Below are 27,255 nucleotides of genomic sequence, written 5' to 3'. Positions count from 1 at the left end.
AAAAATGATCAAGCAATTCTCAGAAAAAGAAACCTAATAGCAAAATATGTATATAAGAATCCTCATCCAATCTAGTAATCAGATAAATATAAATATTCAAATAATGCAATACTATGCTATACCCCAGCAGATCAGATTTTTTAAAAATTCATGTACCATTGAGGATGTGGATACTCTAAAAATTTTTACACCTTACCAGCAGTGATTTAAATTGATTTAACTGCTTTGGATAGTACTTTGACAATTTCTAGGGAAGTTGAAGATGGATGGGTAAAACATATTATTGTTTACAAGAATATGCTCCCTCCCCTTAGGAGAGAATTCTAAGTCCTCAATTCCCCGTGCCTGGCAGTCCTTCCCTGTAGGAAGAATATATTTCCCTGACCCAATGACTAGGATTTGGTTATATGATTGCATTTGGCCAATTGAATATGAGTATATATTCAATGACATGAGTATCCCTTGTATAAACAGAAGCTTTTAAAAGCATTGCAAGTTTTTGTCAGCCTCCTGCCCGTATTCCCTCTGCCATGAGAAGGGTGTATAGCAGACATGAGCCATTTCCATTCCAATTGCAACAATTTGAATAAAAAGTTATTTGAGGGTGCCTGGGTGGCTCAGTCGTTAAGCGTCTGCCTTCGGCTCAGGTCATGATCCCAGGGTCTTGGGATGGAGCCCTGCATCGAGCTCCCTGCTCAGCGGGAAGCCTGCTTCTCCCTCTCCCACTCCGCCTGCTTGTGTTCCCTCTCTCTCTGTGCCTCTCTCTGTCAAATAAATAAATAAAATCTTAAAAAAAAAGTTATTTGAATTTCTGGAGTGGTTTTAGGGTTATAGATTTTTTGGTAAAGGATTCTTTTTTTTTTTTAACATGTAAGGAAAATGAAAACAAAATGCTAATGTATCACACAAATATGTTTATTATTTAAATGTTTATAAGCTATAAGATTTTATGAATGAAAACTTTTCTAGAAAATGTTACACATTTTGTATTAATGGTTGTAACTGGTTTAAGGCACATAGTGCAAAATACTTCATTTCTGATACAGAGATCCCTAAATGTTTATCTAACCACATTGGCACAAAATTGCTTTAGTACCTTATATGGTACAATATATGTTTGGGGAAAAAATGTTTGGGGAAAAATAAATAATAATAAATCAGAAAAACACTTTGTGGATAAAACTAGTATACTACTATTTACTGGCAAAAATCTATTAGTAGATTCATTTTTTGGTTTACAAAGTAAGTTGCCTTAGAAAAATATTGTCTATGATTCTTTTAAAAATCATATTGTTATATAATACACAAATTATTCACCTGAAAAAAAATCTCTTACAACCTGAGAATTTGCCCACGAATAGTTAATTTTTATACTATCTTTTAGGTTTTGGCTTTGAGAAACCTCAGATATAAAATAACTTGAACATCTCTAATAAAAATTTTGCTTATGTAAACATAATTTTGTCTACCAAAATAAGAGTTTCAAAATTTCAATAATTCTAATTTCTTTACTTGATTAATAAAATACAGTACATAACTTTGAGAAAATAGATTTTTTAAGAGTTAATATATACATATATGAGTTATAGAGACAGAATATAAACATTATAAAAACAATGTATTGCTCTTATAAGTACAATCAAATTAGAGGTAGGTGTTTTAAGGAAAATTCTATTATATCGTATCTTCTTCTGTTTTATATCCACAAATTTTCATATTTAGTATTTAACCCAAGCATGTATTTTTAATATAAAAGTGTACTGCATTTTTAGGATGATTTTTATTTGAAGCACCATAACCCACAATTTAAAATTTAAGGAAATATAAAACAAGGTATCTAAGCTGTATCAGTAGAAAGTATAATGGCTATGTACTTTTCTGATGTGACTATGGATTTACTACTTATCTGACAGATTCAATAATGTTTATAGGCATTTTAAATAAATTCATTTTCCTAATTTTTACTTGCTCCATTTTAACAAGTAGAATAAACATTCATTGTACAGTACAATACTGAGTAGAGATTTATATGTGTGTTTGTAGGCGTAATATAACTGTGATCCAGTCCAAGCCGTTTGTTAACAGCAACATTATCTTGGTATAATTCATTCAAATATCTCTGTACATTATACCATAAATTATCCTGTCCTTTTAAAGAGTTCCTAATTAGAGTCACATATCTGTTAAGTTTATTTTGAAGGCTTTGGAAATATTAAGCAGTGATTTGATTCCCTGATGAGCACCCTGAAAGAAAAAAAAAAGCACAGACATTTTGGACATGGAAATCTCAGGAAGGGAAGAGTAAGGAAACAAGCACCAGTTATTTGCAGATATTCCAGAGAATATCTCCTCATACTTCCCGCTTCTGAACGTTCATACTACTTGAATTGGGAGACCAGTAGTCATGTGAGGAACACACTTTCCACAGAACCCTCCACATCTGCCGTAGACTTTGATTCCATCCTGAAAATAGGAAGAGGCAGAAATATAGGAGAATCGGGCACAAGATGGTATCATCGTACATAGGCAGAAAAAGCAAATGCTTTGAATCATGCGGCTGAAATCATTAGCCAAAGTTTCCTATATTACATTTGAGGTCAAAGATCATACCATTTCAGGATTAGTTGAAATTGGTGGTCATGGGAATCAGATAATCTGAGATTCAGATTAGCTACTTGATGATTATAAACCATATTAAAATTTAGACAATTCATCTCAATCCACATATTTTTCATCAAGGTGTCTATTTGCTTCAGTGAGGTTGTTAAAACCTCTCCCAATTTGCTGTCCAATATTTACATGATGTTATATAAGATTCTCACAGGCTAAATAAGAAATATACAAATTTATAATATAATTACTGCTTTCAGTCCGGTTTTCTCCCCCCATTTTATCACAAATTCTATACTTCAAGCTGTGTTTCTAAGGCTTCCATGAGATGTTTGAGGTTAATGGGGGAAAATATGACTTGTATACAGTTAAGGTCAAGTATTAAAGAGGGCACGTACTGAATGGAGCACTGGGTGTTATACGCAAACAATGAATCATGTAACACTACATCAAAAACTAATGATGTAATGTATGGTGATTAACATAACATAATTAAAAAATTTTTTTAAATAAAAAATAGAAAAGAACTAAGAAGGGAGATTTTTGTTTGTTTGTTTGTTTGTTTGAGAAAATCAGAGCTGTTCATTGAGGAATAGGTTGACAGAGGCTGGTGAGAGGGGTGGGACGATGTTCTCTCTAGACTCCTTTCCATCCTTGGTCCAAAAGTCAAAGGACTGAGGACAGTTTGATAGGATGAGGCAAAAACAGTTTGAGCTCCTATATGACTTTCTGGAGAAAGTGAGGTTTTTTTGTTTTGGGGGTTTGTTTTGTTTTTGACCTAAAGAGGGGGAGCAGAGAAGGAAACTGAGTTCCTAGAACATTTTGGGATAAAGACTGTTCTGAGATCAGGGGCTTTTGAAGTTGCCTTTTCTTTCAGAAATTTTTCTTAGCTCTCAAGAATCTAAGTAAACAGAGAAGAAAAGAATGGCAGTAAAAATTCCCATTTATGTACATTCCTATTCCCAGATTGTTTAAGTAAAAACCTAATCTTGATTAAATGTCCTGGCAAATGAAAAGAAGTTTGCATTTCCATGTGTACACGTGGGTTCCACCAGTCTCCGCTTCATACCAGGCCACAGGTTTCAGGAAATATTTTCATGTGCAATATTTTTGGATCAAGCTAGAGATTCTCGGTAGATTAAATAATTACTTAATCTTTAGAATGGAACTTAAATAGAAGCAAAAGGAATGATCATACTGAATATTCATATCTACTGGTGACCTCTTTATAATTAACCAAAAGATATCTAAAAGCTGGATAAGTAAGGTCAAACTATTTCATTGAGCTCTTTTACACTGAGACCTGCTCAGAATATACTTTAATTAATTTATTCCCATTCTTCTACCAAAAGGGATTAGACCTAAATATGCCAAATAAAAATTTAAAAATAGCTGTTTGTCCTAAAAGCTGACTTCTTACCCAAATGACAGAAACAATACAAAATTTAAATTCTTCGTTCATTAAAACTCAGTTTTGTAGTCTTCAGAAATAGAATGTTTTAGTCTATGAATATTAGAAAATTGAATTTCATTACAAATAATATTGATACAAATGTAAAAAAAAGTCACTTGTATCCAAAGAAAGAAAAACCATAAAACAGAATGGGCAGGGGCCGTTGACGGTGCTGATTGACTAGCAACATAGGTGAGAACACTTAGAAAATAGCTCCTAATTTATGCTAGATAGAGTCAAGCTATCTGAGACACGGTCACTGTCAGTAACAGGAGCCATCTCGTGAAGTGTATGTGCCAGGACACTATTCCAGCAAAATTAGATGTGTCCTACCTGTAAAAGCCAAGTATAATGTTATCCGCATAAAGGCAGAGGAAAATATGCACACAACCATAAAAATAGTCCTAATTCTTACAGAAACTGTAAAGACTACATGCTAAATGAAAAATGGCCACCCCATCACTAAATCCAAACAGTGAGGTAAATAAACCAAACACCTACTCCTCACTTTGAAATATTAAAACCAACAAATCTTTAATAATTAAAATATAGCTAACAGTACTACCTCTTTTTGAAGTACATGGATTTCAAGTCATTAGCCCCAAACTTGAGCTAGATAGAATCTATATGCCCTGGCATTTGATATTTCAGGTTCAGATATCAGTAGCCTATACATGAATTTATATGCATATAAGACCACCTATGTATATTATAAAAATCACCCCAGTCTCATTATTTCATAGATTAGTATTATGCCCCATCATATGTAATATGCCTCATCTATGCAATAACTCATTAGTCATTAACTTTGTAACTCTAAAGTTAAGGTAAAGGACCTTTAATTCTAGTTCACAGCACAGAAGTATTTCAAACAAGCGTTTTGGTCCAGCAGGACTTACTTGTGACCTGTGTATGATGACAGAGGCATAACTCCCCTGAGCAAGCCACTTTGCTGTGCTGGATATCTTCATTCCAGTTCCTGCCAAGTTAATGCTGAACTGTCCCTAGATCGTAAACAAAACAAAATAGATGAAATTCATAAAATATTTAAAAATGCTCGAAAGAAACACCTGAATTTGAATTATATAAGAAAGGCCTCAAATTGCTTTTGAGGAATTTGAGGAAAGGAGGACCTTTAAAAAAATGAAAAAATTGGGCGCCTGGGTGGCTCAGCTTGTTAAGCGACTGCCTTCGGCTCAGGTCATGATCCTGGAGTCCTGGGATCGAGGCCCGCATTGGGCTCCCTGCTCGGCAGGGAGTCTGCTTCTCCCTCTGACCCTCCCCCATCGCATGTGCTCTTTCTCTCTCATTCTCTCTCTCTCTCAAATAAATAAATAAAATCTTTAAAAAAAAATGAAAAAATATTTTTTTTGAGAGAGGGAAAGAGAGTGGGCACAGAGGAGGGGCAGAGGGAGAGGGTGAGAGAATCTTAAGCAGGCTCCAGGCTCAGTGCAGAGAGAGAGGAAGGGCTCAATCTCCTGACCCTGAGATCATGACCTGTGCCAAAATCAAGAGTCGGATGCTTAGGTGACTGAGCCACTCAGGTGCCCAAAATGAAAGAATATGGATACAACTTCACTCTAAAGGAAATGGACCAGCTAACATTTTTTAAAAAAAAATGATTACAAATTAAAAAAAAAAAACTGATTACAAATAACGTCTTCTCAATACGAGGTATCTGAATCAATACGGTATAATGTGATTTGTGCACAAGTAACTCCGTCCAACCCTAGGACTCTAAGACTTGACAGCTAGAGTTAGTGTTCTCGGAGCAATAGGCAAATCTTAAGAAGGGATGTTCGTAGGGACTAATACCAGACTTAACATTTCTCCAATTTCTATTTTTGACCCTTTCTTGCTAACTTCCCTGATAATAATTCCCCTGTTTAATGTATTTTCTAGAATCTCCTGTCAATGTGCCCTTCTCTGTTGCCATAAAGATATTACTTCTTAACCCCCCCACACAAAACTACGGAAAGTATTATCATTGTCCCAGCTATTATGTTCTTTTTCAAGTACGCAGAAGTGTATATGGGATGTGCGATGCCACATGATTTACACGCAGTGCGTGAGCCCCCTAGTGGCTTTATGATCGAATTCTTTTCAAGACACAAGAACCTTTTTCATGTCAAAATACTTCAGACTATCTCTGTTAAAAATTAAACCTTAAATGTCTGCTAATTGAGAAAATGTGTTACTAAAATGGGTAAAATTCTGGCACATTTATATGATCTTGCAGTACAGCATTACACACTGAAAAATAGAATTAATTAATGCTAATTAAGCCTATTGCCAATGTTCAAATATACAATAGATTCAGAGTGATAATCTTGGATCACATCACTATATCCCATAACAGCCTAAGCCTCATGAATCTTGAGCAAGACTGTGATAAAATATTAGGGGTTACATTACATTATATGAATGAAAATATTATCTTGTCATGAAAGCAAAAGTAAAATAGATTTCAAATATATATATTGTAAATTATTACTATTGCTAAAACAATTATATATCAATTTAGTTTATTGCTAAGAAATCTAAGTTATTTCTTAATTAAAATAAAAATAAATTCAATACATTTATAATACAATTTTAATAAATGGAGAATTTTCCCTATAAGAGAAATAATGTTTAGACAAATTTCAAACAAAAATTTATTACATACATCATTTAATTATAAATTTAGAACATGACCTAGATATTTCATTGCTGTATTCTCAGAGTCCAGAATAGGGCTTGGGTACTTAGTGGTTTTGAATGAATTAAGTGCATTATAAATATTAAATTTTAGTATTACACATAAATACACAACTACACATCTAAACCTTTCATATGCCATGATAATGAATGACATTAACACTAGACACGTTGGTATTTTATACTGGTAAATACTTAAAAAAGAACTAATTCTAACTACTCTAATACTTGATAGCCAACCTGATACAAGTTTTGCATTGAATATCTTCATCCTACATTAACTCATAAGTAGGTTTCTCACCAAATAAAGTTCCCTTAAAATAGAAATATATTCTGTGATGTAGGTTTCCTATGACCAGGCACTTATTGAATGCCCCACTGGGGTCATAGAATGTTTTCACAACCTAACATTCTACACTTTCACTAATCCTTTACCGGCAACCCCCCCCCCCCCCCACCCCGCCAAGGTTGTTAGGAAGCATTCAAATGTACATACACTGGAAGTGAAAGGAAAAAATCCCAACTGACTATTGCGAGACTTAGGTGGTGTTAACACAATTGGTTGGACTAGAAATATCTATTGCTCCATTTCTCCAGACTAATTTTCATGAGCTTTACTTATGTCCTTAGTCTTCATTAAAAAGCAACATAATATAATCTCAAAGAAATGGTAAAACATTTCACTTACTCGTTCAAGATTACCTGAGTGACAGACATGGTGTCAAGTACTGTGGCAGTACAAAGACATATCTCACTCTAAATCTTTTTTTTTTTTAAAGACTTTATTTATTTACTCATGAGAGACAGAGAGAGAGACAGAGGCAGAGGGAGAAGCAGGCTCCCAAGGAGCAGGGAGCCCGATGCGGGACTCGATCCCAGGACACTGGGATCATGACCTAAGCCGAAGGCAGACGCTTAACCATCTGAGCCACCCAGGCGTCCCCTCACTCTAAATCTTTTAAGTGAAGAACAGATTGGTAGTTGCCAGGGAGGTTCAGGGTGAATAGGTCCTCACCCATGGTCAAAAGATACAAAGTTCCAGTTACAAGATAAATTCTGGGAATGTAATATGCAGCCTGGTGATTATAGTTAACAATTCTGCACTGTATATTTGAAAGTTGCTAAGAAAGTAGATCTTAAAAGTTCTCATCCCAAGAAAAAGATTTTGTAACTAAGTGAGGGGATGGAAGTTAATTAAATTTCCTATGGTGATTATTTTGCAATATATACATAATTAAATCATTATCTTGTACACTTTACACTAATGCAATGTTATATGACAATTGTATTTCACTAAAACTGGGGAAAAATAAATAAGTAAAATAGTATATGTATATAAATAAATGTAATGAACTGTAGAGAATTACAGGACATATTTACTTATTTCCATATAACATAAAAAAGGTACTGGTATGTTCCTATGGAAATTCAGAAGTAATAAATGATTGAATAAATTAATTATTTCAGTTCCTTAAACCTAATCTTTAACTTAAAATTAGTTCAACGTAGCTACTAAAAATTTGTTTTTTAAAAAGTAGTATGAGGTTTACCACCTCTTCTACTCTCAACATTTTTTTAGATTAGGCAACCATAAGGAATAAAATTCTAATAGCAAAATCATGAGTGAAAGGTGATCCAAAGATCCAATAATTCAACAGTTTGGAATATCTGTCCTCGAGTTATTAACTGCATCAAAGAAAAAAGTACTAATGGGTATAAGAGAAGAACCATAGAGGTAGATACAAGTTTTAATGTTCTACTTCTCTTATTGACTGGTTGGTTCATGGGTGCTCATTACACCATCATGCTTTTATAATTTTAAAATGTGTTGTACATATTTTATTATGAAAGGGATCTATAATCTAATGCAATTATAATAAAAATTCCACTGGGGGGACGCCCGGGTGGCTCAGTCGTTAAGCTTCTGCCTTCGGCTCAGGTCTTGATTGAGCCCTGCGTCGGGCTCCCTGCTCAGTGGGAAGCCTGCTTCTCCCTCTCCCATTCCCTCTGCTTGTGTTCCCTCTCTCACGGTCTCTCTCTCTGATAAATAAATAAGACCTTTGAAAAAAAAATTTCATTGGGAATTTTTGTAGCTCTAGAGAACTGATTCTAAAATTTATATGAAAAGACAAAGAAATTAATATAGTTAAAACAATTTTTAAAAAGAATAAACTTGAAGGACCCATACTACCTTATTTTAATGCTTATCAAAAAGCTACCATAACCAAGACACTGCCATGAGAGGTAGGTAGATCAATGGAACAGAATAGTCCAGAAATAGACCCACATAAATATGTCCACTTGGTTTTTGACAAAGGTGGAAAGGCAATTAAGTGGAGAAAATACTGTCTTTTCAACAAATGGTTTTCGGACAATTGGATGTCTACATGTAAAAACCATCAGACTTCACACAAAATTAATTCAAAATCAATCATAGGTCTAAGTGTGAAACTAGAAAACTATACAAATTTTTGAAGGAAACAGGAGAAAATCTTTGTAACTTGGAGTTAGTCAAAGAGTTCTTCAATATGAAACTACTTGCATAACTCATATAGGAAAAAAATAATAAATTTGATTTCATTAAAATTTAAGATTTTGCTGTGTGAAAGACACTTAAAAGAAAGACCAGGAAAAAATATTTGCAAATGTCATATGTAACAAAAGACTTGTATCCAGAATATGTAAAGAACTCTCAAAATTAAACAGTAGGGAATGAACAATCCAATTTTTAAAATGAGCAAAAGACTCTAACACACATTTTACCAAAGTAGATATGCAGATGACCAATAAGCACATGAAAGATATTTAACATCTTTAACCATTAGTGAAATGCAAATTAAAACCACAATGAAAGTCCACAGAATATCGGGGGGTGGGGGGCAGAGGGACAGAAAACTTGACAATACTAAGTGCTGACAGGGAAGCAAAGCAACTGCAATTTAAATCTTCACTAGTGGGAATACAAAATAATAAAGCTACTCTATAAAACAGTTTGGTAGTTTCTTATAAGTTAAACATACACATACCATATGACCCTACAATCCCATTCATAGGGTACTTATCCCAGAGAAATGAAAATGTATGTTCACACAAATACCTGTACACAAATGTGCATATCAGCTCTATTCATAATCTCCCCAAACTGTAATCAACCCATAGTCTTCCAGTGAATGAATGGACAAACTATAGGACAACTGTACAACATCTGTGTGATAGAATTATTTTCTCAGCAATAAAAAAGGAACAAATTACTGACACCTGCAACAACACAGATGAATCTCAAAGGCATTATGTTGAGTGAAGAAAGCCAATCTTAAAAGGTCATATACTGTATGATTCCATTCATATGACATTTGTATGACATTCCAGAAAAGGCAAAACTATAGCAACAGAGAAGAGATCAGTGTTTACCAGGAGTTAGGTCCAAGGCAGAAATTGACTCCATGAAGGGAGTGCGAGGGAACTGTCCTATATGCTAATTATGATGATGGTAAAACAAATCTGTACATATGTTAAAACTGTATACTAAAAAGGGTAATCTTTCTGTATGTTACAAAAATTTTTTTAAATGTGAATGGGTGTAACATTTTACTTAAAGAATAAATTTTTCAATTCACTTGCAAATGAAACCCAACATGTCATATGTAAGAGACACACTTAAAGTGATTCATAAAGGCTAAAATTAAAAGGATAAGCAGAAAATGTATAAGGAAAATGAACACAAACAAAGAAGAGGGGCAGCAATCCTAAGGGACAAAGTAGAATTCAAGCCTCAAATCAGGAAAACATGACAAGTAAGTATTAGAAACCATTATCTACAATGAAGAAATAACACATAAATATTATGAATTGAATAACACAGCAAATTTTATGAAGCAAAACTACAGAAGATGAAAGTATACATAGATAGATAGAAACCCCCAATAGGAAATTTTAATATACCACTTTTAGTAACAAGACAGATCAAGCAGGCAAAGATAAGGAGAGAGATAATCTAAACAATGTAATAAAAAAGGTAGACCTTGCAGATATATATCAAACTCTATTTTCTTATAGTAAAAAAATACATGTTCAAAATATTTAACTGGCTCTGAATATTCAAAATAGATGCTGGCCATGATCTACTGACATTGGCTGAATGTGGTTATTTCTCTTGCTCTTATGTGATCAGTATTAATTACAAAACAGCTGAAGAAATACACATTAGGTTTTATTGTCAAAGTTTTGCGGCTCTTTGAAAAGTACCAAACATTTTACTTTACTTCACTTTTGATATATGTATTCTAAAGTCACATCACACTCCTTAACTTCATCTTATATTGCAATGTGGCAAAGTTTATTTTCCCTAAAGAGTGCCATATGTATCCATTCTCTTTTTAGCATTCATGTCCCAGAGTGCCCTGTCATATGCAAACACAGAGGATGTGGTTTTGATGAATCCCGAACAAAAGAAGTTCTTTCTGTGACATCAAACATCTGGAGAGTATTCATGCAAATGTTGTATAACTTAACACAGAATCTGGTTTATATATTTGACAGAACATCTCTAAGAATACTAGATATTTTTTTAAAGATTTTATTTGTCAGAGAGAGGGAGAGAAAGAGCACAAGCAGGGGGAGCAGAGAACCCAATGCAGGACTGGATCTCAGGACCCTGGGATCATGACCTGAGCCGAAGGCAGATGCTTCACTGACTGAGCCACCCAGGCTTCCCAGAATATTAGACATTTTGTATTTTTGGTAACAGAAACCTCAGTCAGTTGAATAGAGAACGAATATAGATGGGCAAAGTTCCTACTGACAGCACATACCTATCTATGCCCGATAACATCTAACATGGGAAATAAAACTTTGCATTCTAGAAATACTGGAGAGCTTTGTGAGGGAGGCATCTCACTTTGATGAGTAGAGAGGAATATTTTATTACTGTACTGGTTCTGCCTCTGTCTTTCTCAAGGATCTTGGGTAGGTTATTAACATGGAATGCCTGTTTCTCCTAAGTATAAAGTGGGATTACCCAGTTTACATCTTTCTCAAGATATTACAGGGAGGAAAAAGGGGTTACATTGAAATTTAAGAAAAGGAGTTAGAAATTAATGGAAATAGCTATCTTACCATTTGAAAACCTGATTGTGCTAACATCTCTTATTCAGATTCCATGCTCATCAAGAAATATTCTATTTATAATAATTAACTTTTCTGTTATTTCCCATTAGGAAAGTTAAACGAGATAAGAGTTCTGATTCCACTTGACAGGTATATGATTTACTTGAATATCAGCTCTCTTGTGAATTTTGTTGATGTCTCAGTGACCAGACCTTACTCAATTCAACATGTAATAAAAAGGACTGGATTCCCAGAAATGGTAAACTTTCCAAAGTAATGGCATCTTTGAGCCCTTGTATCAGACTTTCCACAACTCTATGTGGCATTCTCAATTTACTTCTCCTTAATCACATTTTTTTAAAAGATTTTATTTATTTATTTGACAGAGAGAGACACAGCGAGAGAGGGAATTCAAGCAGGGGGAGTGGGAGAGGGAGAAGCAGGCTTCCCGCCAAGCAGGGAGCCCGATGCGGGGCTCGATCCCAGGACCTGGAATCATGACCTGAGCCGAAGGCAGACGCTTAACGACTGAGCCACCCAGGCGCCCCCTTAATCACATCTTTGATGAAAAGGCACAGCTTACAAGAAGGATGTGTTGCTGGACAAACTTGATCAGTCTTGACATGGGTTGATCATTGGAGAATGAATAATCTCTACTTAATCTCTATTAAATCTCTACTTAAATGGAAATGTTATTAAAAAAAATCCAAACATGAGTAAAAATTTTGCTGAGGGGCACCTGGGTGGCTCAGTCAGTTAAACATCGGACTCCTGATTTCGGCTCAAGTCATGATCTTGGGTTGTAAGATCAAGCCCCAGGTTTGGCTCTCAACTTAGCAGGGAGTCTGCTTCTCTCCCCGTCTCCCTCTCTGTCCTCTTGTGCACTCTCTCTCTCTAAAATAAATAAATAAGTCTTTTAAAAAATTGCTGAGAGTGCTAAAAAGTTTAGATTACACATCTTGACTTTAGAAGACGTGTCTAAAAAGACACAGTATAAGACTTCAGAGTTCATCAAGGTAAGGACAGTCTTGGGAAGAGAACTGAATAGAAGATGTGGGTCAGAGAGTCATATTATGGGAAGTAGACCTATCATCTGGCAGACCAATATGAACGAAGTGGGAAAGAGGAAGAATGGACATGGATAGAGCTAACCAGCTTCAAAGAGCAAATAAGAACATGAGCCTCCCTTGCCAAGTTATTTACCTTTAAAAATATAGCCGAGGAAACATTCTTGGAATGGCAACTTGAGGAGCCCTGTGGCCTCACTCTCCAGCGAAACAACCATAACTGGTGAAAATTATAAAATATAACAACCATTTAAGGTCTCTGAAAACTATCCTAAGGTTCTACAACAAATGGAAAACACTAATTCACAAAAATTTATATCTAGGTAAAAACAGTGTCTGTGACATTTGAACCATGACCTGCCCCTCCTCCTACCTCAGCAAGATGACAGTTTTACTCTTGATGGGAACACAAGACTCTATTTCCCCAGCTCCCTCTTAGGGTTGGTTTTCTCCCTGGGAGGGACAAACCACCAGCAATTCTCATCTCACCCAGTTCACAGAAGTTTTATTACAGGCAAGAGTGGATGAGGCTCTGCCACTCAGTCCCTACTCATAGAACAGAAGATCTACCCCAGGCATAGTAGGTTAAGAGCACAAGACTCAAATCAACCCTGTTCAAAATCACTGGTAGGGCAGAGGTTCTGTGCTGAGAAGGGCAAGCCAAGAAGACCAGGGACTACGGCTATGACTCAGCATTCTGCTTAAAAAGTGGGATTGTTACTCTGAGAAGTTGGTCCTATCCCTAGATCCACAGAATTGGTGCAATGTATCTTCCTTAGGAGAGAGTCAAGATGTAAGAACAAAAAGTTCCATAGCTTTTTCTAAGGGATATGAGCTTATCTGAGAGAGGACATGGGAGAATTTCAAGCCTAAAGATGCTATTGAAAACAAGATTTTAATGGTGTGCAGCTAAGAGGAAAGGGGTGATAGTTCAATGAGAGCAACAAGCAAAATGGTAGATCAAATTGGATTTTAACAGAGAGAACCAAGGAAAGAGACAGCTAAGAAGGGCTCCTTTTGAGGTCTTACCTGACCTCAAAGACTGACCTGTAATACTACCCTGGCCAAAGGGCTTAAATTTAGTTGAATCAGACCATAGAGTAATTTACTCCTCTAGGATGTTATTGAAAGAATAGAGCAATCATCTAGCAATTAGGGGAGACTAAGAGCTGAGTATGGTATCAGTAGATTCAGACCAGCTTAAAAACTTAATGGGGAGTTGGGAAAGAGACAGAGATCCCAGCTAAAAACACTATCATTCCAGGAGGATCAGAGTGACTGTGTACATGTCCAAGGCTGTGCCTTCCAAGGAGTGACATCAAAGACTGCACAGGGAAAATAGATGTCACTGAAATAGTCCCGCCAAGGAACTAAGCAAATAAATAAGCAAGCAAGCAACAAGTCCTAGAGGGGAGGGGGAGATTTAGTGTCCACAGTTACTAAAATATATGATCTAAAATGCCCAGTTTTCAACAAAAAATTGAGATATGCAAAGAAGCTGGAAAGGATGACTCATATTCAGGGGGAAAAGGCACTAGAAACTGCCTTTGAGAGGTTTCAGATGTCTGGCTGAGCAGATAAAGACTTCAAAGCAGCTATTATAAATATGTTCAAAGAGCTAAAGAAAACCATGTTTTAAAGAAAGGTATGATAATAACGTCTCATCAAATAGAGAATATCAATACAGAGATAGCAGTTACATTTAGAAAAAGAGGAAAAGGAAAATTCTGGAGTTGAAACGTACAATAACCAAAAAGAAAAACTTCACTAGAGGGGCTCAAACAGTAGATTGGAGCAGACAGAAGAAAGAATTGAACAGATATCAATAGTGAAATCTGAAGAACAGAGAGAAAAAGAATTAAGAAAAATGAACAGAGCCTCAAAGAAACAAGGGTACACCATTAAATGCACCAACATATGCATAATGGGAGTACCAGAAGGAAAGGAGAAAGGAGCAGAGAATATGTTTGAATAAATAATGCCTGAAAAATTTCCAAATTTGGTGAAATTCATTAATCTATACATTCAAGAAACTCAATAGATTCCAAGTTTGGCAGATACACAGAGATCCACATACAAATAGGTGATACTAAAGATGATGAAAGTCAAAGACCAAGAAAATCTGAAAGCATCAAGAGATAAATGACCACATATATAAGAACCCCAAAAGATAAATAGCTGACTTCCATGTTTTTATCTAGAAGCCAGAAGACAGTGGGGTGACATACTTAAAGTGCTGGAAAATAAAAACTATAAGTTGAGAATTTTATAACAAGCAAATCAATCTTTCAAGAATGAAGGCCAGGTACCTGGGTGGCTCAGCTGTTAAGCGTCTGCCTTCAGCTCAGGTCATGATCCCAGGGTCCTGGGATTGAGCCCCAAATCAGGCTCCCTGCTTGGCGGGAAGCCTGCTTCTCCCTCTCCCACTCCCCTTGCTTGTGTTCCCTCCCTCGCTGTCTCTCTCTCTCTGTCAAATAAATAAGTAAAATCTTAAAAAAAAAAAAAAAAGAATGAAGGCCAAATAAAGACATTTACAGATAAACCAAACAGAGAAGATTTGTTTATTAGTAGACCTGTTTTACAAGATATGCTAAAGGAAGTTCTTCAAGTTGAAATCAATACCACACATTAATACAAAACAACCAAAGAGTACTGATAAAGGTAATTCTGCAGGTAATTATAAAAGATGCTGTAATTGCACATTTCTTTTCCTTTCTACCCTTAACTTATTTTAAAACAATTGTAAAAGCTAATAAGTATACGATTATATTAGTGATCTATAATGTATAGAAATGTAATATATTTGATGATAATGACAAAAATGAGGCAGGTGGAAACAAAGCTGTTTGGGAATAAGGAAATGACACCAGCTAATAACTCAAATCCACAGGAAGAAAAGAAGAAACCTAGAAATGCTAACTATAACAGTTCAAATAAAAATTTCTATAAATATGTAATTTCTCTCATTACTTCTCCCATACTCTCTAAGAAACATAAAATTATATAAAGTTATTATAAAAATGTATTGTGGGTTTGTTACATATGTAGATTGTATAACAAACATAACACCACAAAAGGAAGAGGAAATAGAGCACATAAAGGAGTAATGTTTCTATATTTCACTGGAATTAGGTAGTATAAATCTGAAGTCGATTCTGATAAGATGTATTTTGTAAACTCTTAAGCAGCAATTAAGAAAGCAATTAAAAATATAGTGAAAAATTTATTAAGGAAATTAAAATGCTATACTCAAAAACATTCAATTGATAAAAAGAAAGCAGTAAAGAAGAAATGGAGGAAAAAAACAACATGAGACATATAGAAAACAAAGTAAAATGGCAAATATAAATCAAGACATAATATCAATATCATTAAAGAATTCAAAGGCAGAGATCCAATAAAGTGCCCTCTATAGAAGATACTCTTAAGATCCAAAGATGTAAATAGGCTAAAAGTAAATGGGATAAAATTATATATCATGTACTATCTGTGAGCTGAGTGGCCATTCTAATGTCAGATAAATTAGACTTTTAAAACAAACAAACAAACAAAACATGCTACTTCAGATAAAGAAGAACATTTTTTAAAATTTCTTTTAAAGATCTTTTTTAAGAAGAATATTTTATAATGATAAAAGTGTTGATATATCAGGAAATTATGAAAATTATAATCATATACCAAAAATATCCCAAAGTAAATGAATAAAATACAAAGTAAATGAAACAATAAGATTAAAGTGAGAAATAGACAATTGAATAATAATTGCAATGTTTCAGTGAATAGAACAGCTAGGCAGAAGATCAACAAGGAAATGGAAAAGTTGAACAATACTTCAAACCAACTAGACCTGACAAACGTCTATAGAATATTTCACCAACAACAGAATATACATTCTTTCCAAGCACATATTGAACATTTTCCAGAATAGCCATATGCTATGCCATAAAACAAGACTCAATGCATTTAAGAGCATGTATAAAGAATACAAAGTGTATTTTCCAATCACAATGGGAAGAACTCAATAACAGAAGGAAATTTGGGAAATTCACAAATATGTGGGAATTAAACACTATACTCTTAAAGAACCAATAAGTCAAAGAAGACCTCACAGGTGATCATGGAAAATACTTTACTATAAATGGAAATGAACACATGGACATTGTACACGTACAATGTACCAAAACTCAGAGGATGCAGCAAAATAAATACATAAGAGAAAATCTAAATCGGGAAATGCTTAAATTAAAAGAGAGAAAAAAAATAAGATATATCAATAACCTAACCTTCCACCTTAAGATACTGGAAAAGAGCAAATTAAATCTAAAGCAAGAAGAAATAAAGAAATGATAAAGAATGGTCTGAAAATTGATTAAATAAATTAAAAAATAGAGAAAATAAACAAAATCAAGTGTTGGTCTCTTTGTTCTTACATATAACCTAGCAAAGTTAAAGCAGGAAGAATAGAATATTTGAACAGACCAATTAGCAGAAATAAAATGGAATCAATAATCAAAAACTCTCCCAAAACAAAAGTCCAGGACCAGATGGCTTCACAGGTGAATTCTACCAAATATTTAAAGAGTTATATTCTACCGAATATTTAAAGACTTAATACCAACTCTCCTCAAACTGTTCCAAAAAATACAAGAGGAAGGAAAACTTCTAAGTTCATTCTATGAGGCTAGTATCACCCTGATACCAAAAACCAGATAGACACCACAAAATAAAAGAGAACTAAAGGCCAATATCTCTGATGAACACAGATGCAAAAATCCTCAAGAAAATACTAGCAAACTGAATCCAACAATACATTAAAAATATTATTCACCACAATCAAGTGGGATTTGTTCCTGGGATGCAGTGGTAGTTCAATATTCATAAAACAATCAATGTGATACATCACATCAACAAGAGAAAGGATAAAAACCATATGATTATTTCAACAGATGCAGAAAAAGAATTTGACAAATTACAACATCCATTCCTGATTAAAAAAAAAAAAAAAACCTCTACAAAGTAAGTCTAGAGGGAACATACTTCAACATAATAAGGACCTTAGGTGAAAAATCCACAACCAACATTATATTTAACAGTGAAAAATAGAACTTTTCCCCTAAGACCAGGAATAAGACAAGGATGTCCACTCTTGCCACTTTTATTCAACATAATACTGGAAGTCCTAGCCACAACAGTCAGACAACAAAAAGAAATAAAAGGCATCCAAATTGGTAAGGAAGAAGCAAAACTCTATTTGCAGATGACATGAGACTATAGAAAAGCCTAAATACTCTTCCAAAAAAATACTAGAACTGATAAATGAGTTCAGTAAAGCCATAGGATACAAAATCAATGTACAGAAACCTGTTGCACTCCCATATACTAGTAATGAAACAGCAAAAAGTGAAATTAAGAAAACAATCCCAATTATAAGTATACCAAAAAACAATAAAATATCTAGGAATGAACTTAAACAAAGAGGTAAAAGACCTATATTCTGAAAACTATAAAACACTGATGAAAGAAATTGAAGACAATACAAAAAATGGAAAGACATTCCACGCTCAAGGGTTGGGAAAAGAAACATTGTTAAAATGTTTATACTACCCAAAGCAATCTACAGATCTAATGCAATCCCTGTCAAAATACCAACAGTATTTTTCACAGAACTAGAACAAACAATCCTAAAATTTGTATGGAACCACAAGAGATTTCAAATGGCCAAAGTGATCTTGAAAAAGAGGAACAAAACTGGAGGTATCACAATTCCAGACTTCAAGTTATATTACAAAGCTGTAGCAGTCAAAACAGTATGGTACTGACACAAAAATTCATAGATCATTGGAATAAAACAGAAAACCCAGAAATAAACCCAAGAATATATGTTCAATTAATCTTTGACAGAGGAGGAATGAATATTCAATGGGAAAAAGATGGTCTCTTCAACAAATGGTGTTGGGGAAACAGGACAGCTACATGCAAAAGAGTGAAGCTGGGCCACTTTCTTGCACCATACACAAAAATAAAATAAAAATGGATTAATTACCTAAATGTGAGGCCTGAAACCATAAAAATCCTTGAAGAGAGCCTAGGTAGTAGTTTCTCTGACACTGGCCATAGCAACATTTTTCTAGATATGTCTTCTAAGGCAAGAGAAAAAAAAGCAAAAATAAACTATTGGGACTACATCAAAATAAAAAGCTTCTGCTAGCATAGGAAACAATCAAGAAAACTAAAAGGCACCTACTGAATTGGAGAAGTAATTGCAAATGACATATCCAATAAAGGTTTAGTATCCAAAGTATATAAAGAACTTGTATAGGGCACCTGGGCAGTTCAGTCAGTTAAGTGTCTGCCTTTGGCTCAGGTCATGATCCCAGGGTCCTGGGATCAAGTCCTGCATTGAGCTCCCTGCTCAGCAGGAAGTCTGCTTCTCTCTCCCCTTCTGGTCCTCTCCCCTGCTCATTCTCTCTCTCTCTTTCAAATAAATACATTCTTAAAAAAAAAAAAAAAAGAACTTATATAACACAACACCAAAACCCCCAAATAATCCAACTACAAAATGGGCAGAAGACATGAACAAATATTTCTCCAAAGAAGACATATAGATAGCCAACAGATACATGAAAAGATGCTCATCATCACTCATCATCAGGGAAATGCAAATCAAAACCACAATGACATATCACCTCATACCTGTCAGAATGGCAAAGATCAAAAACACAAGAAACAACAGGTGTTGGTGAGGATGTGGAGAAAAAGGAATCCTCGGACACTTTTGGTGAAAAGGCAAACTGGTGCAACCACTGTGGAAAACAATATGAAGGTTCCTCAAAAAATTAAAAATAGAACTACCATATTATCCAGTTATCACCCTAGTGGGTATTTATCCCTAAAATACCAAAACACTAATTCAAAGGGATACATGCACCCCTATGTTTATTGCAGAATTATTTACAATAGCCAAATTATGGAAGCAGCCCAAGTGTTCATCAACAGATGAATGGATAAAGAGGAGATCATGTCAGCTATATACAGAAGAATGAAACTCCACCGTTCTCTAACACCATACACAAAGATAAACTCAAAATGACAAAAGACCTCAATGTGAGACAGGAATCCATCAAAATCCTAGAGGAGAGCACAGGCAGTAACATCTTTGACATCGGCCACAGCAACTTCTTTCAAGATACATCTCCAAAGGCTAGTGAAACAAAAGCAAAAATGAACTTTTGGGACTTCATCAAGATAAAAAGCTTCTACACAGGAAAGGAAAAAGTCAACAAAACAAAGAGGCAACCCACAGAATGGGAGAAGATATTTGCAAATGACACGACAGATAAAGGGCTAGTATCCAAGATCTATAAAGAACTTCTCAAACTCAACACCCAAAAACCAAATAATCAAGTCAAAAAATGGGCAGAAGACATGAACAGACACTTCTCAAAAGAAGACATACAAATGGCTAACAGACACATGAAAATATGTTCGTCATCATTAGCCATCAGGGAAATTCAAATCAAAACCACATTGAGATACCACCTTACACCAGTTAGAATGGCAAAAATGGACAAGGCAAGAAACAAATGTTGGAGAGGTTGTGGAGAAAGGAGAACCCTCTTACACTGTTGGTGGGAATGCAAGTTGGTACAGCCACTTTGGAAAACAGTGTGGAGGTGCCTCAAAAAATTAAAAATAGAGCTACCCTCTGACCCAGCAATTGCACTACTGGGTATTTGCCCCAAAGACATAGATATAGTCAAAAGAAGGGCCATATGCACCCCAATGTTCATAGCAGCAATGTCCACGTTAGCCAAACTGTGGAAAGAGCCTAGATGCCCTTCAACAGACAAATGGATAAAGAAGATGTGGTCCATATATACAGTGGAATATAACTCAGCCATCAGAAAGGATGAATACCCAACTTTTACATCAACATGGATGGAACGGGAAGAGATTATGCTAAGTGAAATAAGTCAAGCAGAGAAAGTCAATTATCATATGGTTTCACTTCTTTGTGGAACATAAGGAATAGCATGGAGGACATTAGGAGAAGGAAGGGAAAAATGAAGGGGGCGGAAATCGGAAGGAGAGATGACCATGAGAGACTATGGACTCTGAGAAACAAACTAAGGGTTCTAGAGGGGAGGGGGGGTGGGGGGATGGGTTAGCCCAGTGATGGGTATTAAGGAGGGCACGTACTACATGGAGCACTGGGGGTTGTACGCAAACAATGAATCATGGATCACTGCATCAAAAACTGGTGATGTATTGTATGGTGACTAACAAAACATAATAAAATTAAATTAAAAAAAAAAAAGAGGAGGTCGTGTATATAAATATATACACAATGGAATATTACCCAGCCATAAAAAAGAATGAAATCTTGTCATTTGCAATAACAGGGATAGATCCAGAGAGTATAATGCTGAGTGAAATAAGTCAGAAAGACAAATTCATATGATTTCACTCATATGTGAGTTTAAGAAACAAAGGAAAAAAGAGACGAACAGAAAAAAAGATTTTTGACTATAGAGAACAAACTGATGGTTACCAGAGGGGAGGTGGGTGGGGAGAATGGGTGAAATAGGTGATGGGGATTAAGAAAACATTTATCATAATGAGCATTGAGTTTGTATAGAATTGTTGAATCACTATATTGTACACCTGAAATATAACACTGTATGTTAACTATACTGGAATTAAAATTTAATAAAAAGAAAAAAAAAAGAATTAATTATTCACAAACTCTTCCAAAAAAGTAGAAGAGGAGGGAATACTTCCCAATTCACTTTAGAAGACCAATATTTCCCTGATATCAAAACTGGATAAGGACCTCACAAGAAAATGACTAGGTCAGTATCTCTTATGAAAATAGTTGAGAAATTCCCAACAAATCAAATCAAATCTAGCAACATATAAAAAGAATGATATTACATGGCCAAATGGGATTTCTCCTAGGAATGCAAGGTTTCAACATACTATAGTCAACCAGTATGCTATATTGGTATATCTGGTACAGTAATGGACAAGAGCCACAGGATCACCTCAGTACATGTGGAAGCATTTCAAAAACCAATACCCTTTCATGATAAAACCACTTAAATTAGGAATAGAAGGGCACTTCCTCAACTTGACCGGAGGCATCTACAACACATTCACAGCTAACACACTTAATGATGGACTGAATGCCTTTCCCCTAATATCAGGAATAAGAGAAGTATATCTACTCTCATCACTTTTTTTTTTTTTTACTCTCATCACTTTTATTTAGTGATGCTCTGGAAGTTTTAGACAGGATAATGAGGCAAGATAAAAAATAAACAGCATCCATATTGCCAAGGAAGAAGTAAAACTATGTTTATTTGTAGATGACATCACTGTGTATATAGAAAATCCCAAAGAATCCAATTAAAAACTATTACAACTAATAAATGAGTTAAGCAGGGTTGCAGGATATAAGACCAATTTATTAAAAACTACAGGTAAAAATTAGTGAATTATTTGGGTCCCACATCTGGGGGGTCTTTTTACTGGACAACTCTCCCTTGTCAGAAACCTTCTTTATCTTGAGCTGGAATCTTCTGCTCTATTAATGCCTCCTGGAATAACACACTGACGTCATTCCTCTTTCATGGGTATCTTTAAATATTTAAAGATAGTTACCATAACCTCCCATTATATTATATTATAAGAGAGGGCTCTGGCAAACCATTAGCTACTTCTCTTGAAAATATCAATATTATAATTATTACTTCTTGCACACGATTTTTTCAATTAGTGATGAATCTGCCTAACCATGCTACATTAATCTAGCTTACATTTCTCCATCTTATCATAACACTGTTGTTCACATAGACTTTATAAAATCTCTTGTTAAAGATGAGATAGTAAATTTCTTCTAGAAAGCATACTCTATACTAGAAATCACAGAGATGGCATAAAGAGTGTGTGAAGAGAATTCTGGAAATAAAAAATAAAACAAGAATAAAGTCATGGAAATACACTATTTCACAAATAAAAGTTACTCTGGGATTGGTACGGACCCAGACAGCTAATATAACCAATTTTAGCAGCAATGTATGGAGAGGCCACATGGTTGTGATCCATTCCTTTGTTATGTATATCCATTCATTTCCATAGACTGGGTGGAAAGATTAAAAATGAAAATGCATGACGGAAGGAGACATAGGCTCTGAACAATTTGAAATCCTTGTAATGGCACCTTTCAAACAAACCTAAAATTGGCAGGGAGATGTTTTTCCTCCAAAATTTATCTATAACCTTTGAAATAAAATTCATATAGGAAATTTGCATTTTTCTATTTACTTATGTTTCTTGCAATATTCTGGTCAAGAAAATTCAGAGAAACAGTATCCGTTTTTTTTCATGGTGAGGGAAAAACAAACAAATATGAAATACCTGTGGGCATCTGGCAGCACTATAGCAATCTCCAGCTGTGGCAAATGGCACTGCTTTTCCAAATACTGTCTGGGCAAAAAGAAGATCTGTGGCTAAAAAAAATAATTGAAACTTTTTAGCACTGAGGCATTGCATATTTTCGAATCTTCATTGCAAAACATACAGTCTTCATATTATATTCTTAAATATATTTATATAATTAATTCAAAATTTTAAGCAAATATGCTATGCAATTATAGTACATGTGTCAGGTTTTCAATAAATAATGTTTAATACAAAAATGTTTATCTCAAAGACCGCCCTAAAAATGGCAGGCACATGTGTAAATTAATCCAGAAGTTTAAAAAAACTAAATATCTTGTTATATTTTACATTATACTGAATATCTAAAATAAAGTGGGTTCAGGAGCAAATTATAGAAGAAAAAAACATTAAAGGTTAATACATCACGACAAAGCCACACATAGGTGCTTATAGACCATATATATATATGATGTATATATATCAATTCATTTAGGCAACTCAAACAAAAACATCCAGCTAAAATATTTGTTATTTTGATTTCTAATATTACTGCATTATATTATTATTTTCTTTTGAATCTTACTTTTGCTAACATCGTTAGCAAAATTTCCCGATTGGCAATAATGCTGGAGATTCTATATGAAGTATCAAAAATAGAGTCATAGGATTAAAGACAGGTTGGAAGGAACCCTAAAAGTCCATTGGTCCAATCAGTTATTCATGCTTGAATCAAATAATAGTGTAACCAACAGTCTTCCAATCAGTGGCTCTCACCTCCACTAAGGTTGTTTCAAATCACTTCACTTTTCAACAAGACGGAACGATCACTGCATGCCCCCATGATGACACCAGTTCCCTACAGGCAATCCCCAAAAGTAGCATTCCTAGAGATACCGTATCACCACAGGCAGTTTCCAAGGCTAGGAGGCTTTCAGTTATGTGCCAGAGTCAGCTTGTACCAAATCATGAGAACCAGCTGGGTGTGTCTCTTCCCAACATCATGTACAATGAGCTTGTGTTGGTAGCTTAAGGTTGGCATAGTGGGAATATATATAACCATGGACACTGGCAAATGCTATAAATCAGACTTTGTTTCCTGGTTGTTAAATGCTGGTTGTTAAACATTTATCCACACATCACTGCTTATGCTGGCACTTACAGGTTAGGCTGAGGCACAGCACACACAACTTTCAAATCAAGCATCCTTTGCTACTGTCTTCCCCCCATCATTACCTGGATAACTCACAGATAGCTCTAACTCAACATGCCCAAACTAAATACATTATCTTTTTTTCCAAACTTATTTCCTCTGCTATATTTCTCATTTCACTGAACTATGTCACCATCCACCCTGTTATTTTGGAAATCTTTCTAAATATTCTTTGTTGTTAATCCCCATATTCCTTGTCTAAAAATGCTACAGAGTGTACCTCTTTAATATTTCTCAAAGGCTCCCTATTCTGAACCATGCCCCTATTTTAAGCCCGTATCATTTTCATCTGGATTATTATATTAGCTTCTTAACTATCTTCATGGATATAATTTGTTCTCCTTCCAATTCTGGTTCCTCTTCTGCTGAAACTTTCCCCCAGTGGCTCTCATAATTTATAAAATTCAATTGTGTAGTTAGGACACATTGTTCTTTATGATCTGCTCTCTGGGAACTTCTCTAACAAGCTGCAACCCCCCAATATCCATTTAATTTATGTTTACAGAAAAATGGACTTTTTTAATGGAACCAAGATGACTCACCTTTCCAGGCTTTTGTTCATGCTGTTCCTTCCTCCTGAAACTCCTTTTCTCCACTTCAGTTAACTCAAATTTGTCTTCAAGATTTCCTCAAGATAGCTTCTTGAGGAAAGTTAAAGACTTTTTACTCAACAAATATTTATTTAAAACCTATTGTGAGGGGGAGCAGAGCAAGATGGCAGAGGAGTAGGAGACCTGGATTTCGTCTGGTCTCAGGAATTCAGCTGGATAGGGATCAAACCATTCTGAACACCTACAAACTCAACAGGAGATCGAAGAAAATAGCAACAACTCTCTGAACAGAAAAGCAACCACTTTCTGGAAGGTAGGACGTGCGGAGAAGTGAATCCAGGTGATATTCGGGAGGATAGATGGCGGGAGAGGGGGCCTCCGTCCTCCACTTCTGGCAAGTGATAGAGCCGCAGAGCACAAAATCCGAACTTTTAGAAGTCGGCTCCGCTGAGGGATGTCACTCCGGGGGGGGGGGGGGGGGGGGGGGGGACCCTCGCTGGGACAGTGTGGTCTCAGGACCATTGGGGTCACAGAAAGACTTGGCATGCCTGAGTGCGGCAGAGCTCCCAGGTATCAGAGTGGGGAAGCCGGCTGCAGAGACGGAGCCAAGGCATGGGCTCTCAGCTCGGGGTTGCCATAAACCGTGATCTGCGGCACAGTCGGGCCACTGCTCCTCCAGCAGGGACCCAACAAGCGGCAGATCTGGGGAGACCCCCATTCCTCCCCCAGGAGGAGCAGCGTGGGAGCTCACCACAGGGATCTGCTGGGTTTGGAGACTCCAAACGGGGTCATGTGCCAGAGATATAAATGCTCGGTGACAGGCCGGGTGAGCATGGACTGCAGCTGGAGACCGGGGAGATGGGAGTGACTGACTGCTTTTCTCTGGGGGTGCACTGAGGAGTGAGGGCCCGAGTTCTTGGCTCCTCCAGGGATGGAGATTGGGAGGCCGCCATCTTCACTCTCCTCCTCCAAAGCTGTACAGAAAGCTTGCAGGGAACAAAAGCTCCCAAGAGCAAACCCGAGCAGATTACTTAGCCCGGACTGGGCAAGGGTGGGGCAATTCCACCTCCGGCAAAGACATTTGGAAACCATGGCAACAGGCCCCTCCCCCAGAAGATCAGTGAGAACAGCCAGCCAAGACCAAGTTTACCAATCGATGAGAACAGCAGAACTCCAGCGCTAGGAGAATACTGCACATAGAATCCATGGCTTTTTTTTTTTACCATGATTCTTTAGTCTTTCAAAGTTAATTTTTTTTAACCATCTTTTTTTTTTTTAATTTTTCTTTTTCCCTTTTTCAACCAACATCTTATCAATTCCTTTTTTAAAAAACATTTTTATTTTTCATTTTTAGAGTCATATTCTATCCCTTCATAGTAGTTACCCTTATTTCTGGCATATATATAGAAGTTGTTCTCTCTTTAAAATTTTGAGACACAGTTTCTTCTAACAGATCAAAATATACCCTAAATCCCTAGTGTTATGTCTTTGTTCTAGTCTCCTGCCTGATCACATTCTCTCCCTTTTCTTTTCTTTTTAAATCCTTTTCTTTCTTTTTTCAAACAACTTCGTATCAATTCCTTTTATAAAATTTTTTATAATTTTCATCTTTACAGTCATATTCCATCCCTCCATTGTATCAACCCTTATTTTTGTACATATATAAGTTTTTCTTTCTTTAACATTTTGGGAGGCACTTTCTTCTAACAGACCAAAATATGCCCAAAATCTAGTGTGTGGAACTGATCTATGCACCAGCCTGATCACATTTGATCATATTCTGGTTTTTTTTTGTTTGTTTTGTTCTGTTTTTGTTTGTTTTTATCTTTTTCTTTTTTTTTTCTTTTTTCTTTCTTTCCCTTTCTTTCCCCCCGGTTTCAGGTCTTTTCTGATTTGTTTAGAGTATATTTTATGGGGATGTTGTTACCCTGTTAGCATTTTGTTCTCTCATTCATCTATTCTCCTCTGGACAAAATGACAAGATGGAAAAAATCACCTCAACAAAAAGAACAAGAGGTAGTACTGACTGCCAGGGATCTACTCAATACGGACATTTAGTACAATGTCGGACCTAGAGTTCAGATCATGATTTTAAAGATACTAGCTGGCCTTGAA

General features: G+C 35.6%; 1 protein-coding gene across 1 annotated transcript in view; it reads right to left on the bottom strand.

The window, feature by feature from the left end:
* Positions 1 to 875: 875 nt before the first annotated feature.
* The window catches only part of ADAMTS20 (ADAM metallopeptidase with thrombospondin type 1 motif 20), a 169,808-nt gene continuing 143,428 nt past the window's right edge, over positions 876 to 27,255 (bottom strand). The window contains exons 37-39 of the mRNA XM_035002841.1: positions 23,356 to 23,447; positions 4,963 to 5,067; positions 876 to 2,463 (exon numbers count right to left, since the gene is read on the bottom strand). Of these exons, the coding sequence (XP_034858732.1) occupies positions 2,374 to 2,463; positions 4,963 to 5,067; positions 23,356 to 23,447 (287 nt within the window). The 3' untranslated portion in view covers positions 876 to 2,373. The remainder of the gene's footprint in view (positions 2,464 to 4,962; positions 5,068 to 23,355; positions 23,448 to 27,255) is intronic.

Source organism: Mirounga leonina, unplaced genomic scaffold, assembly GCF_011800145.1.
Source record: "Mirounga leonina isolate KUSES-001 unplaced genomic scaffold, KU_Mleo_1.0 Mir_126, whole genome shotgun sequence".
Classification (NCBI taxonomy): Eukaryota; Metazoa; Chordata; class Mammalia; order Carnivora; family Phocidae; genus Mirounga; species Mirounga leonina.
Note: the sequence above shows the minus strand (reverse complement) of the source record. Positions and strands in the feature narration are given on the sequence as shown.